The sequence below is a fragment of the Miscanthus floridulus genome, chromosome 2, assembly GCF_019320115.1.
Source record: "Miscanthus floridulus cultivar M001 chromosome 2, ASM1932011v1, whole genome shotgun sequence".
NCBI classification, from domain to species: Eukaryota; Viridiplantae; Streptophyta; class Magnoliopsida; order Poales; family Poaceae; genus Miscanthus; species Miscanthus floridulus.
In genome coordinates, this window is record NC_089581.1 from 114582312 (window position 1) to 114597293 (window position 14982).

The window sequence follows — 14982 nt, forward strand, 5'->3', positions numbered from 1 at the left end:
AACCACGCCTTCCCGACCAAGCATCTATACAAGGATTGTGGCCTCATGCGCAAATACTTGTCCGGGGGCCTCAACAAAGGGGAGCAGGGGAAGGAACCTACCCCCACTACAGATGACGCTGAGGAGAAGGATGACACCTTCCCAACACTGACCGGCACGCTCATGATCTTTGGAGGATCAGTGGCCCATGACTCCAAGCGCCGTCATAAGGTCACGTGCCACGAGGTCTATACAGTTAGACCGGCCATGCCTGCCTTCCTCCGATGGTCAGAATCCACCATAACCTTCGACCAGACCGACCATCTAGATGCCGTCCCACACCCGGGAAGGTACCCGCTTGTTGTCGATCCGATCGTCGGCCCAAAGCGGCTCACAAAAGTACTGATGGACGGAGGCAGTGGCCTCAACATCATGTACGCCAAGGCGCTAGATGAGATGGGCGTTGACCAAACCAACCTCCACCCCGTCCAAGTGCCTTTCCATGGCATCGTGCCTAGTAGGCAGGCCGTGCCACTGGGGCAGATCGATCTGCTTGTCACTTTCAGGGATCGGTCCAATTACCGGACTGAGACCCTCACCTTCGACGTAGTGGGGTTCCCGGGAACTTTCCACGCCATCCTAGGACGACCATGCTACGTGAAGTTCATGTCCATCCCCAACTATATGTACCTAAAGCTGAAGATGCCGAGCCCCTGCGGGGTCATCACCATCGGCACCTCCTTCCGTCGTGCTTACGAGTGCGAAGTCGAATGCTGCGGCCACGCCACAGCAGTCGTCGCCTCCAAAGAGCTCACCACCCTCAGGGAGGAGGTCGTTGAAGAAGCACCTGACACAAAGAGGTCGTTCAGGTCGTTCGAATCGATGGAAGGGCCCAAGGAGGTCCTCTTGGACCCCAGCAACTCCGAGGGCAAAAAAGTCCGCATCAGGACCGCGCTCTCCTCCGAATAGGAAAGCGCGCTCGTCGACTTCCTCCGCGATAACAAAGACATCTTTGCGTGGAAACCCTCGGATATGCCAGGCATCCCAAGGGAGGTCGCCGAGCATACCCTCCAAATCCTCCCAGGCTCCAAGCCAGTGAAGCAACACCTGCGCCGCTTCGACAAGGAAAAACGCCGAGCCATCGGTGAAGAGATAGCAAAATTGTTAGCTGTTGGGTTCATCAGGGAAGTACACCACCCAGAGTGGTTAGCAAATCCTATTCTTGTGCGAAAAAAGAGCAGGAAATGGAGAATGTGTGTCGATTACACAGGCCTCAACAAGGCGTGTCCAAAGGATCCGTTTCCTTTGCCACGAATAGACCAAATAGTCGATTCCACCTCGGGGTGCGAAACCCTTTGCTTCCTTGACACATACTCTAGTTACCACCAGATCGTGATGAAGGAGTCTGACCAGCTCGCGACGTCTTTTATCACCCCCTTCGGATCGTTCTGCTACATTTCAATGCCGTTCGGTCTAAAGAATGCTGGGGCAACTTACTAGTGCTGTATGCTCAATTGCTTCGGGGACCTCATCGGGCGGACCGTTGAGTCCTATGTCAACGACATCGTAGTCAAGTCCAAGCAAGCTGACCACCTTGTTGCCGACCTTGAACAAACCTTTGCGAAACTCCGGGCAAATGGCATCAAACTCAATCTCGAAAAATGTGTTTTTGGGGTTCCAAGGGGCATGCTGCTTGGCTTTATCGTCTCCGAGCGTGGCATCGAAGCCAACCCGGAGAAAACATCGGCCATCACAAAGATGGGCCTGATCCAAAACATAAAGGGGGTTCAGCGGATCATAGGGTGCCTTGCCGCCCTCAGCCGACTCATTTTGCACCTCGGCGAACGAGGACTCCCCCTTTATCGACTCCTGAAGAAATCTGATCGCTTCGAGTGGACAGCCGGGGCCTAGGAAGCACTTGACATGGTCAAGCAATTTCTAACTAAACCCCCAGTCCTAGTCCCTCCAAGCAACGAAGAATCCCTCCTCTGGTACATAGCGGCCACCACGCAAGTGGTTAGCGCCGCCTTAGTGGTAGAGCGGGAAGAAGAGGGGCACGCCTTCAAGGTGCAGCGCCCTGTATATTTCATCAGCGAAGTGTTATCCGACTCCAAAACCTGCTACTCCCAAATCCAGAAACTCCTCTACACCATCCTCATCACCAAGAGGAAGCTACGCCACTACTTCGAGTCACACCCTGTGATAGTTGTGACATCGTTCCCCCTCGGTGAGGTCATCCATAGCCAGGATGCTACGGGAAGAACCGCAAAGTGGGCACTTGAGCTAATGGACCAGGAAATTTCTTATGCCCCCCGGACAACGATCAAATCCCAGGTGCTGGCTGACTTCATCGTAGAGTGGACCGAGGTCCAGATACCACTAGTAGTCGTCGATCAAGAGTACTAGATGATGTACTTTGATGGATCACTGATGAAGAAGGGCGCTGGAGTAGGACTAGTCTTCGTATCTCCCCTCGGGGTCTGCATGAGGTACATGGTTCGGCTCCATTTCCCCTCATCAAACAATACCGCAAAATAGGAAGCACTCATCAATGACCTATGAATCGCCATCGAGTTGGGCATCCGATGCCTCGATGTCAGGGGTGACTCCCAACTGGTTGTCAACCAGGTCTGAAGGAGTCAAGTTGCCATGACACCAAGATGGAGGCATACTATCGAGAAGTCCAACGGCTGGAGGACAAATTCGACGGCCTCGAACTCAATCACATCCCAAGGCATCTCAACGAAGCAGCTGACACGCTCGTGAAAGCAGCATCTAGCCGAGAGCCAATGCCAACGGGTGTTTTCGCCAATGATCAACACAAGCCCTCGGTGCGCTACGAGGGGTCAGAACGAGCCGACGATGGCCCACCTGATCCTATCCCGGGGACCGACCCGCCAACTGCCCCGCCCGACCCTGAGGTCATAGAGCTTGAAGAGGATCTAGCAGCAGACTCCAACCCTCCCAATGACTGGAGAGTGCTCTACCTCGACTACCTCCTCCGCGACACACTACTGGCAGACAAGACAGAAGCTCGATGGCTCACGCGCCGCGCCAAGTCCTTCGTTCTTGTAGAGGGCGAATTCTACAAATGGAGCCACATTGGGATCCTGCAGCTCTGTATCCCTAGCGAACAGGGAAAACTTCTGCTAAAAAATATCCACGGTGGGGTCTGCGGTCATCATGCCGCACCAAGGACCTTGGTTGGGAATGCATTCCGACAAGGCTTCTACTGGCCCACCGCAGTAGCCAATGTCGAGCAAATTGTACGTACCTACGAAGGGTGTCAGTACTATGCTCGGTAGACTCACCTCCCAGCCTAGGCACTCCTGATGATCCCCATCACATGGCCCTTCGCGGTCTAGGGGCTTGACCTGGTTGGGCCACTTAAAAAGGCACCCAGGGGCTTCACCCACCTGCTTGTCACCATAGACAAGTTTACAAAATGGATTGAAGCTCGACCAATCTCCATGATCAAATCCGAGTAGGCTGTGCTATTCTTCCTCGATATCATCCATCACTTCGGAGTACCAAACTCCATCATCACAGACAATGGCACACAGTTCACCGGCAGGAAATTCATTCGATTCTGCGATGAACAACACATCCGAATTGATTAGGCAGCTATCGCGCACCCCCAGACGAACGGGCAGGTCGACCGCGCAAACAACATGCTCCTGCAAGGCCTTAAGCTAAGAATTTTCAACTGGTTGAACAAGTTCAGTGTGCGCTGGCTCACTGAGCTTTCGGCCATGCTCTAGAGCCTGAGGACAACTCCTAGCTGAGCCACCGGTTACACACCCTTCTTCATGGTCTACGGTTCCGAGGCTGTTCTCCCAACAAACCTTGACTATGGAGCACCAGGAATCAGAGCATACGACGAACTAGGGGCTGAGGCATCTCACCAAGATGCCATGGACCGGCTAGATGAAGCCTGTGACATCGCCCTCCTTCATTCAGCTAAGTACCAGTAGGCGTTGCGATGGTACCACAGTCGATGGGTGCGGGGTCGAGCCTTCAACGTCGGGGACCTCGTCCTCCACCTTGTATAGAGCAACAAGAACCGCCACAAACCCTCCCCACCCTGGGAGGGGCCCTACGTCGTCGCAGAAGTACTTCGCCTGAGCGCCTATAGGTTGAAAACCATCAACGGCAAGGTCTTCACCAACGCCTGAAACATTGAGCAGGTATGTCGTTTTTACCCTTAAATAAATGCGTGTCTCTTCTTATCAGTCTTTGTCTTTACAAAACCCCATTTTTTAGTGACATCTGACCCCTACAAATTGTGAGGGGCCGAACCTCACTTGGGGGCTGATATAAGTACAAGTACGTTTATCTCGCAAACACTTCTTGTATTATCCTTGAAAAACTTTATCTAAGTTTTCCGCTCTTCTCGTAAACAAGTCCTAAGGGCTAAGATTTCGGGAACTAATTCCGAGTACAACTGGTAGGACTGCGGGAAACCCACGCCCTAGCGGCTACAACCTCTTTGCTCACTAGCGCGATCAGAATTAATTCGCCCGCACTCCTAGTTTCTTATGACTTGAACCATGGGAAGGGTCGGAGGGCACCAAAACCTCTTCTACAAAAAGAGGAAGCTAAAAAAACTGCTTGCCATAATAAAAGATGAAAATGCGTTCATTCTTCGCATGAATTCACCACTTACAAAGTGATTTCATCACGATAAGGACTAATACACTCATAGATTAAGAAGATTTTACTCCGGGGCCACCCCACAAACTTATTCGTTTACAGTCCCTGCCTAGCTTTACTACAAGTACTACTGCGCCCGCCGCGCCGAGCTCTCCATCGGCAACGTCCGGGCATGTACACGGGCCAGTTTGTCTACTGTGGCCGCCGTGCCAAGCTCTCCATCGGCAACGTCTAGGCATTTACATGGGCCAGTTCGTCTACTATGGCTGCCGCACCACGCTCTCCATCAGTGACGTCCTACCACTTCGCGGGGTCCTTGAAGGCGCCGTCACTTGCAATGTCGAGCTCTACCCCGATAGCGACACCTCCACCGGGGTGTCCAGGGACTACGCCATCGTCGTCAGCCGTAACCTCGACAGCGACGCCTCCGTCGGGGTGTCCAGGGACTACGCCATTGTCGTCAGCTGCAACCCTGACAATGGCGCCAGGGCAGGAAACGCCTCCTGCCAAAGGAGGGACACAGCGAACGACGGCAAAGTCAATGACGTGCAATGCCCTCCAGCGCTCCTTCTCCTTTGGCAGCAGCGACTCCTCCTCAGCAAGGGCGGCTCGCACCATCTCATCTATGTTGGATGACCTACGGCTCAACATCACGCTCTAGGTTCATGAGCGGATCTGAGAGTTTTCTCTCCCCTTGGCATCACCCTCTCTTACTTAGGAACGGAGGCATTCGGTGGAAAGGAACGAGGAAAAGGGGTGGTGGCTTAGAGGATGGCAAGGAGGTGGGACAAAAACTCTTCCCCCCCATTTAAAGAAGGGGCTCAGCAGCTGAGGAAAGGCGAAAGGTTCGGCCGAAAAGATCTCTGCCTTCCCCTATTCAATACAAATGCGAAATCAATGCTGATCGGAATCTAAGGTGACGCGCCAGAAATGACGGGACGCGCTCCGATCGATGGGACGCCGCCTGGTAAGCCAGAACGTCACCCGGGCATGGCCCACCACTAACACGCCCGAACGCAAAAATTGGGGCACACTCACCTACAGGTGACTCTCCGCTTCCCCAGGCAGGACCAGGGACGATCCAACAATGGAACCTCCATCCGGGGGAGCCCAATGGGCCCCTAGGTCGATCGGTTGGCCTAGGCAAAACAACCAACAATGACCGACTGACCGTAAGATAAGCACCCTTGTTTATTTACTTTGAGTGTTGAGTTCTTTGCTGAGCTTCCGACCCTAGCAACGGCAGGGACACAGACATTGCTCAGGGGCTGCCAAGGGCGCATGTTTGTTTAAACACCCTCTTAGCCTGATCCCTCCTTACGTTTGGGAAACCAAAAGCACGGCGTGTAGGAATATAATGATGAATACAACTGGACGAACCACCGGGCCCTACGCTCTGTCGGCTACAGAGTCTTTTTGGTTCGCCAGCATAATCGCGTTCACAGTTCCTCACACTGCTACCCTTAGCTCCCACCTTCCCAAAAGGACTTTGGAGGGGTCCACCCGTAGAGCCCTCCCTTTCAGGGGGAAGCTGGCAGGTTGCCTAAAAATCAATCACAAAAATAGAAGTAGCAATACTTATACAGTTTACACCGGCCTCATTGGAAACATCGGACCCAGAACCTGGCTCGAACACATCCAGTAGGAGCTTTCCATCACTCATGCTACCAAGGTAATGCTACTAACCCCGCCTTTATTTTGATTAAATTATACATTCAAACATTGCATATGCAAAATGTTGCATCCCAACGCTTCGCGTGTGTCATGAAACGGCCATCGCCTCATTCGATATGGGTGGCAGCAGGCCGAGGTTCGAAGGCTGGGCCATGAAGGGCTCGAGGCCACCTCATGCCAAACAGAGTCAGGGAGAAATAGCAGAGATGAGCCCCAGCGGCCCTGCCCGACCCTGCTCAGAAGCGGACAGGGATGTCTCAACCTTTTCTCGTTCGATTCTAACCCTGAGCAAAACCCACAGAATCTCCATCGAGGAGAGGCCATCGGGCCACCTGAGCCTATCGAACGGCTCGGACATCTACCGGGAGGCGGGTTGAGAAGTTGTGGAATGCCACCAGAGGGCTCTTCCAACCCCATCAGCGAAATGATGGACACGGATTCCACATGAACGTACCCGTTAGCGAGCTCGTTGAGCACAACACTCAAGCCACCAAGGCAAGTGTTGTTTACTCAGCCCCTCTGATTACAAAAATCAAGGACGGGGTAACATGCGAATTACGGCTGACCCCTATCAGACCCTAACAAGGCTCGAGGGCTCGAGCCGCTCAATACAGGGACACAAGTTTGAAGGCCCTACCTTGCCGAGCCCATAGAGTCCCCATTTGGGGAATTCTGTTGGAAGGCAGGGTGGGGAATAGTGCGACGCCATCCAAGGATTTCGCTGACCTTGTCACAAAACCATAGAATGGGATTCCATCTAGACGTTCCTGTCTCTAGTAACACCCGACCCCAGCAAATGCAAGGGGTCGGACCTTACTCGGGGGCTGGTTAAGATTCCCTCCTCGCGTCAAGGCCAGTGGCAAGATTCGAGGGAACAGATTAGTAAGACCGCAAAAACCAAACAACCAGACGGCTACGGTATGTTTTGCTCAAGCAGCACAACCCAAATTTTTTCCCTGAAAGCACCACCAGCCCTGCGGCCTTAGGCAAAGGGAAGGGTCAGATCGAATAAACACTCTTTTTTTTGCAAAAAGGGAAGAAGGTGAAATCAAACAAAACAAAATTACGAAGCAAAATCATGAAACTGCGTCCAGACTCGAAAGTACCGACACTTGTTCGCATATTACATATAAGTTGTGTTCAAAATTATTCGACTAACTACTTCTACGAAGGGAGAACCATTTCTTTCAGATTATCCGCCAGGTTTTTCGTAGGGGGAGCCACCACCTTCTCAATTGCGTCTAGCTCATCATCCTCATAGGTAGGTGGGAAACCTTCGCTCATCACCTCCAAGTTGATCTCCTTCTCGTAATGAGCATGGGCGACGGTGAAGGCCTGGGTGATCCTAGCGTGAAAAGCACTCTCCTCAAGTTGGCCCACCCAAGCCATAATACTAGTGGCACGGGTCGCAAGTGAGCTGGTCCCCTCCTCTTGTGCCACCTATAGGTTGTCGCAGACCACTAGCATGGCGAGGGACAGGCGATCATATTCATCTCCTTCAGCTTGAAGAAGCCGCCGCGCCTCGGCAAGATCAGTGCGCAAACTGACAGAACCTTCCTCAGCATCCAACCATCGGGTCACCTCAACTCCAAGATCCGTCTAGCGTGCCTTGGCCTCCTGACGTGCTTTGTCGCGCTCTCGGGTCATCCGCTCGATCACTGTGGCATCCTGGTTTGCCTTTTCCTGCAACATCGCAGACCTCTCCTCAGCCTTCAGCTTGAGGTCCTGCTCTGTCTATAGCTACGCCAGGAGCTCGCCAGCTTTCTCACTAGCTACAGCAGCTCATCTTGCTCCTTTTATAGTCTGGCAATCTCCTCCTCATCTAGCTTTGTCCTCGCCGACAAATCCTCAAACATCCTGTGGGCCTCCTCCATGTCCTGACGCGCCTAGGCCTCCCACTGCTGGGCAACAACAAGCTACGCGCCCACATCTCCTCGCAGCCGGGCCTCTTCGGCAAGGTGATCCCATTCCGCCTTCTGTTCACGAAGGAACTAGGATTTGCTCCGACAGCGAGCAACAATAACCTAAAAAGAAGACTGGTATCAAAAATACAAAAATACAAAAGTACTTGAAGGAGGAAAACAAGGAAGAACGAGCAGATACCTGGCTAGTAGGAACGACAATTTCACGCAGGGCCCCTCTGACCTAGTCCAGGGCATTCATCATTATCGAAAGCCCGAAGTCAAGACTTTCCCACTCCATGCTCTTGGAATGGTCGTCGAGCGTGAAAAGGGTCGACGTTGGGTCCTGAGCATCCATCCACTGAAGCGGCGGCTCACCCCGCGCAGGGGAGCAGCTACCTCCCGACAAAGGGGCTGGGGAGATTCCCTCCTAGTCCTCTGCACCACCGCAACGACGCCCGAGGACCCTCCGACTGGATCCTCCTCCATCAGGGCTGCTTCGAGCACCATGAGCGGATCCGCCTGGGCCCCTAATGGCGTGGACTGTACTATGCCCTCAAGCACCACCGTGGTTGCGCCTGGCTAATCCTGGCTTGGCGCGGTCATGACCACCCCCACCGGCGATACACGACCCTCAGCTGGTGGTGCCACACCCATTGCAGAAGATCCTACCTGCTCGGCGGCCAACAAGGGCGCGGGTATGGACACGGCCATCGTCGAGTTGACCAACGTAGCCGTAGCCTTGTTGCCACTCCTGACCAGAATAGGAGCATCATCGAGCGATGCCCCCATCCTGCCTAACAGGCAAGGCTCTTCTTGGGCACCATCCCCAAAACGTGGCCCGTCCACAAAAGTCTACACAAAAGGAAAAGGCATAAAGTCAAAATAGAAAAATGAAATAAAAGAAAAATAGGGGAGACAGTGGCTTACCCCGATGCCTTTGGCCGATGGGAGCGCTTTGGGGATGAACCCCCCGACCCCTGCCCCAACTCATCGGGATGGGACCGCTTCGAACCTGTCCCCTGCTCCTGGGTAGGGGAGCTTATCTCCCTTGTTTCCGAGGGCGTGGCTGTGGAGGCACCCCTCTCGGTCAACACCTTAGGCTGGGTGGCGGATCCACTCACCTCCATCCTCTCATGAGACACGGCAATAGGCCCCCCTCCTCTGTTAGCACCTTGGGGGCCTCCTCGGATCTAGCCACCCACCGATCCTCTACCGGCACCCTGCGCAAAATGGTGGACTCCTTAGCTCCAACCTCCTCTATCCTTGCGGACTCACTTCCCTCCACACGGGATAGGGGGGTTCCTGCACAGACGAGGGGACATTGGTCAGCGTGCCCTCATCCTCCAGGATGCCCCAATCCACACCGACAGTGACCTCATCAACCTCATCATCGTTGTCATCATCAACGTCATCGCTGCTTACATCCTCTCCTCGGTCTCATGCTTCCTGCTTCCACCGCTCCTCAGCTTTCTTTTGTTCCCTTGTCCTCTTTTCCCACTCGGCCATGACACAATTCACCACTGCCATGACCCAATCCTTCAGCAATGGGACCGGGCAGTCCTTGAAGAATAGCCTCCTCGGCTGGTCCTGCCATCCCAAGGTTGGTATTAAAGGATCAGAAATTCAATCGAAAAGGAGGGTACGGGGAAGGAAAGCTTACAAATTCAAGGAACCTGGGTTCTGGTTGCATTGGGGGGTGCCCTGGCACCGGATACACAGGTTCAAGGGTGGAGCTGGAGGTGTCCTTCATAGGCTCCATCACCTCCTTGATATGCTGCGCCACTTCAAAAGGAGCAAGCGCCTCATCAGCGAGCACCGTTCCTTCGAATGACTCTCCGAGAACCATCTGGTATAGGGGAAGCGCGCGCCCCATTAGTGGTGCCACCCTCCTCGCATGGTAGGCACCAATGATCCCCGACCCCTTCACGCCCTGGGCCTTCAGAGCGTGAATGGTGGTGAGAAGGTCAGCAAGGTGTTTCTTCTCCATAGTCGGACAGCCCCATAGCCACGACTCTGGAGCCTCGTCGATGCGGTGCCCAGAGTACTTCGGTAATGTGGCGCTCAGGTCATCCCTGATATAAAACCACTGTGAGTGCCACCCCTTATTTGAGGATGACAGATGCATCAGCGGGTAGTCCCTTGACCGGGTGTGGCGCAGATGAATGCTAGCACATCCCATCGGCACGCTCACATCCTTCCCCCCAATCTTCCTCTTTGACAAACTAACGGTGAAAAAGTGCCTCCACAAATCAAAGTGGGGATCGATCCCTAGGAAACCCTCACACAGGGCAACAAACGCCGCCATGTGTTGGACACCATTGGGGGTAAGATGCTGTAGCTCTACTTGGTAATAATCCAACAACCCCTGAAGAAATCTATGCGTGGGTACGGCAAAACCCCGCTCATGAAAGATGGCAAAGGACACTACATACCCTTCGGGCGGCGTAGGCTCGCTCTCATCACCGGGCAGCAGCCACTCCCCGATGGCGGACAGCGGGCGGAGGAGGCCACGGCGGACAAGGCCCTCCAAACGCCGAGAAGTAATGCCAGATCTGCCCCATAGCTCCATCAAAACATCGAGGGAAATGTGGGAGCGAGCTCAAATGTGGGTGGCGGCGCGGACACGACCTCGACGGTGGTGGTAAACATAGATGCAAACCTAATGGTGGTGGTGATTTTGTGTGGGAAGCTAGGGCGATTGGTGGTGAAGGCTATGGACACAAAGGCGAGGAGGCGAAATACGAAACCTTGGGGGCGAACCCTAGGGTTTTATAGTGGCGACGGATGCGAGAAGGGCAACCGTCCACCTCAATCTCCAGGTTGGCCACGCACATAGTCGTGTCGCATCATGGGACACGTGCCCACGATCCCTATCCTCTTCCACCAAAATTGTGCTGGGCGGTTCACTTTCCTGAAGCAACAGGACTCTTTTCCCACAAGGGGGACGTGGACTAGAAAAATCTCTTCACTAAACTCATCTGGGCCCATAACAACCGAAGGTCAGCCCACCTAGGGTTCCAGAGCCAAAGGGCCATCCCGACGAGGGATAGGCCCATAGACCACTAGGGCCTCGATCCACAGAAGAGAACCAGCTAGGCCGACACTGAATGAAATTCCCGCAAACGGAATACCACGACCCCCTTAAAAATACCCAGTTGACAAAAAACCAAGTCTTTTAGCCTTACCTGCGAAGGGTCTGATACTACCCCCCGGGCGACTCTATTAGAATCACCTGGGGGCTCGAGGGCTACACCCATTGGGTGCGCTCGCGCACACCCTCCAGCAAAGTAACTCCGATGAAATCAAGAACACCCCCAGGCGATTCTATCCGAATCACCCGGAGGCTTGGGGGCTACTATCGGGGACCTAATACTGGGGTACCCCAGGAGGTGGAACCAATAACCATTGAATGTTAAAAACTTCTAGATAGACAAGGGCGCCGCTATGTTCCTTGCCCGAATGATGGAAGTTTAGTTCCATCACGCCCGACGCCTTTGGGCCAGCCCCGCCTTGCCCGAGGGCTAAGGGCTAGTCTCCACCTCACCCGATGTCTTTGGGCTAGCCTCGCCTCGCCCGAGGGTTAAGGGCTGGCCTCTGTTTCACCCGATGCCTTTGGGATAGCTCCGCCTCACCTGAGGGCTGAAGGCTAGTCTCCACCTCACCCGACGCCTTCGGGACAGCTCCGCCTCGCCCGAGGGTCGAGGGATAGACTCCGCCTCACCCGACCCCCGAGGGGTGGGCTCGGTCATGCCCAAGGGATAAGGACTGGACTCTGCCTCGCTCGATGACCGAGGACGAACCTCGCCTCGTTCGATGTCCAAAGACTAGTTTCATCTTACCTGATAACTTCTCCCCCGTTCCCTCATGATGATGGGTACATAGCAAGACAAGACGTTCGGGTCAACCATGGCTTCAAGGACCATACCCTATGCCCTGGTAGGAAAGGTACTACCGGGGAACGATGGGACAGGTGCTTTAGACCCTTCTGGGCACCACAGAGCCCGAAAGGTATTGCAGGTGCATGCTCCTCGCCCTATAGAGTTGTAGGCGCCGCCTTCAGCTCTGGGACATAGAACCCGACGAAGATATATGACAACCACTACACTCCAAAAAAGGATTTGCGATCTCCACAAATGACGGACATGCCGTCACCACGTTATGGACCCAAGGGAGCGGCGCCCGCTTCTCAACCCCTTGGGTCCACCAAATCAAAGGACCTTGCCCACAGCGCTACTCCGGACCCCGACCCCACGTCCCTCCGACAGAGACTCATAGGAACCAGAAGGCGTGCGGAGCAAGGCTAGGCAAGGTTCATAAGTCAAAACCACTATACTACAGCCTATACCCTACGCAGGGCAGTATTCTGTAACCATCCTGCATTCTACATGGGCATCGACAGTATTGTAGGCGCTTATCATCCTTTTGCACCCATCAGAATGAGAAACCAGGCTGGGTAGACGTGAGCCACATGACTAGGTAGAGTACGCATCCTAAGCCCTCACCCTTGTAAAGCTAGCCCCTTCATCTATAAAAGGGGATGTGCTTCCTCCAACAGAGGGACCGACTTTTGATGGCACAACACACAACACACACAGTCAAGCTGTTACCAAGCTCTTGGCCCCCTTTCGACCCTTCCATCAGAGACATGGGACCAATCCCTCTCGATCGTTTGTACCCCCTACTATGAACCATTTTCGGTGCTAATAACACGAGCAGCAACAAACTAGACGTAGGGACATTCAGCCCAAACCAGTATAAATCTTGTGTCCTTTAGCGCACCATCCGAGCCCAACGTGCATTACTATAAATCTACTTGCCGGTGCTTGTACGAAACACCGACAGGTTGCAAAACACATCAGAAACTGAATTTGCTCTAGTTATTCTTGGAGCAAAAGCATGACTCCATCCCCTCATTGATTTATCGCTAGAAGCTTATGTGTAATTTTTTCATCTTTTTGTAATATATTTTTTGTTACTTAATCATTGTATTTTGAGATCTTCTGCTTTTTGCAATAAAATTCTTATAGGGGATCACATCCCTTCTGTTACCTTCAAAAACATCTTTTTTCCATAAACAATGATAAAAGGGGTTTAAAGGTAGAAATCAAACTCTAACAGATCCTCTTTCCAATCTTTTTCCCCTTTTCTTTCTCAATTTATAAAATCAACCCTCAATTTCTAGGAGAGCAAATTATAATCCCCTTTGCCTTTCCCTCCTTTGCATGGAGAGTGGTGTAGTGGCCAAAGACAACAACGACAATGAAGGTTTCGGCATCGGTATAGCAACAGGAGACAACATGATCCCATAAGAGAATGCGATGGCGAAGGGCCAGATAGGGAAGCCAGGCAGAAACATGGGCCAACCACATTCGCGCCACCACCCTAGAGAGCATGTGGGCTAGGCATGCTACCGCACTAGGCTGGCGCTGGCAAACGAGTTGTGTCGTCACTCCACATGCGAGCTAGCCGTGTTGCCACGCTGGGTGAGCATGCGAGTGGTGGTGCGGAAGCATGAGGAAAGAGAGAAGGGGAAGTAGAAAGAAGAGTTTTGTGCATTGCATGTGTGAAAGGTCCTAATATGGTTAGAGGGGGGTGAATAGTCTATTTAAAACTCTACAAACTCACTGGAGCAATTTGTTAGTAAACTAAATGGCAAAATACAAACTTGCTCTAGCTCTACAAGGGATATGAAAGGATCAAGATGCCCAAGAGAGAGTGAATTATTCTAATTCTAAATTTCTTACAATAATTAAGTCCTACACTTAGCCCATTTCACCCCCTTGTGCCTAGAAGTGTTTCTATTGCGGCGGTGGTGGCGGCGGCGTGGGCGCGGCGAGGGAAGGCGCGGTGGCGGCGTCGCCGGCGTGGTGAGGGAAGGCATGGCGGTGGCGGCGCGGGCATGATTTGATTTGGAGAGAAAAGTCCATGTGTACCCCATGTGAGATTGGAAATAGATCGTGCGAGCACTGTTGCGATCAGACGCGCCTTTGCATATGACCAAACGCTACATCTCCTAAGTCCGATCAGGAATAGAGAGGTCCAGAAACGCTCTCGCCACGACCGGACGCGTCCGATCTCACACGACCGGATGCACCGCCGAGTTCGGTCATTTTCCGAGGAGCACCACTTAACGACCGGACGTAGCATCAAGTGTAGACTGAACGCGGATGAAGTACTGTTCATGCATCAATTCACTTGAACACCGAATGACCGGACACAGCAGGTAGAGTGACTGGATGCGCCAAGCTATGAGTCCGGTCTAGCATCTGGTTCGTGTTTCGCAGCAGTTCCTCCTTCTTTCTCCGTGACGCTTTGTCCCAATCTAGTCCCAACTTTGATAAGACCAAAATAAACACCAATTGGGATAGATATGAGAGACCTCTCTCAAACCCTTAAGTTTTTTAAAATAATTTACCTTCAGCTATAGTTCTTTCTAGAAAAATAGGCAACACTATAGTCGAGGAGCAACATATGGCAGGGTTTATAACCAATAGGAGCTTCAAATGCTCTCCCTATTTGTTGATGAACACAGCGGCTGCTCAAAAAATAATCGAAAAGAAACGATAAAACAACACATATGCATATGCAATGCAATACTTGAAGGAAAATCTAGTTGCTTGCCAACTTTGATCCAAGGTTAAGCTTTTTTATATGCTTTTCGGTGGTTACCTTGACCATGTTAGACAAGCCCTAAGTGCTTTACTAAAAATTAAACATGTTTTATATTACAATGCAATGCAAGGTACACCACAAGCTTATTTTTTAGTGAAGT

At 52.6% G+C, this 14982-nt stretch overlaps 1 protein-coding gene across 1 annotated transcript; it reads left to right on the forward strand.

Annotated features, from left to right (window-relative positions):
- The first annotated feature begins 2639 nt into the window (after positions 1-2639).
- On the forward strand, positions 2640-3740 carry LOC136536895 (uncharacterized). The gene is made up of 2 exons (XM_066529036.1): positions 2640-3050; positions 3600-3740. The coding sequence occupies exons 1-2, from the start codon at positions 2640-2642 to the stop codon at positions 3738-3740; spliced, it is 552 nt and encodes a 183-aa protein (XP_066385133.1).
- Positions 3741-14982: the final 11242 nt, after the last annotated feature.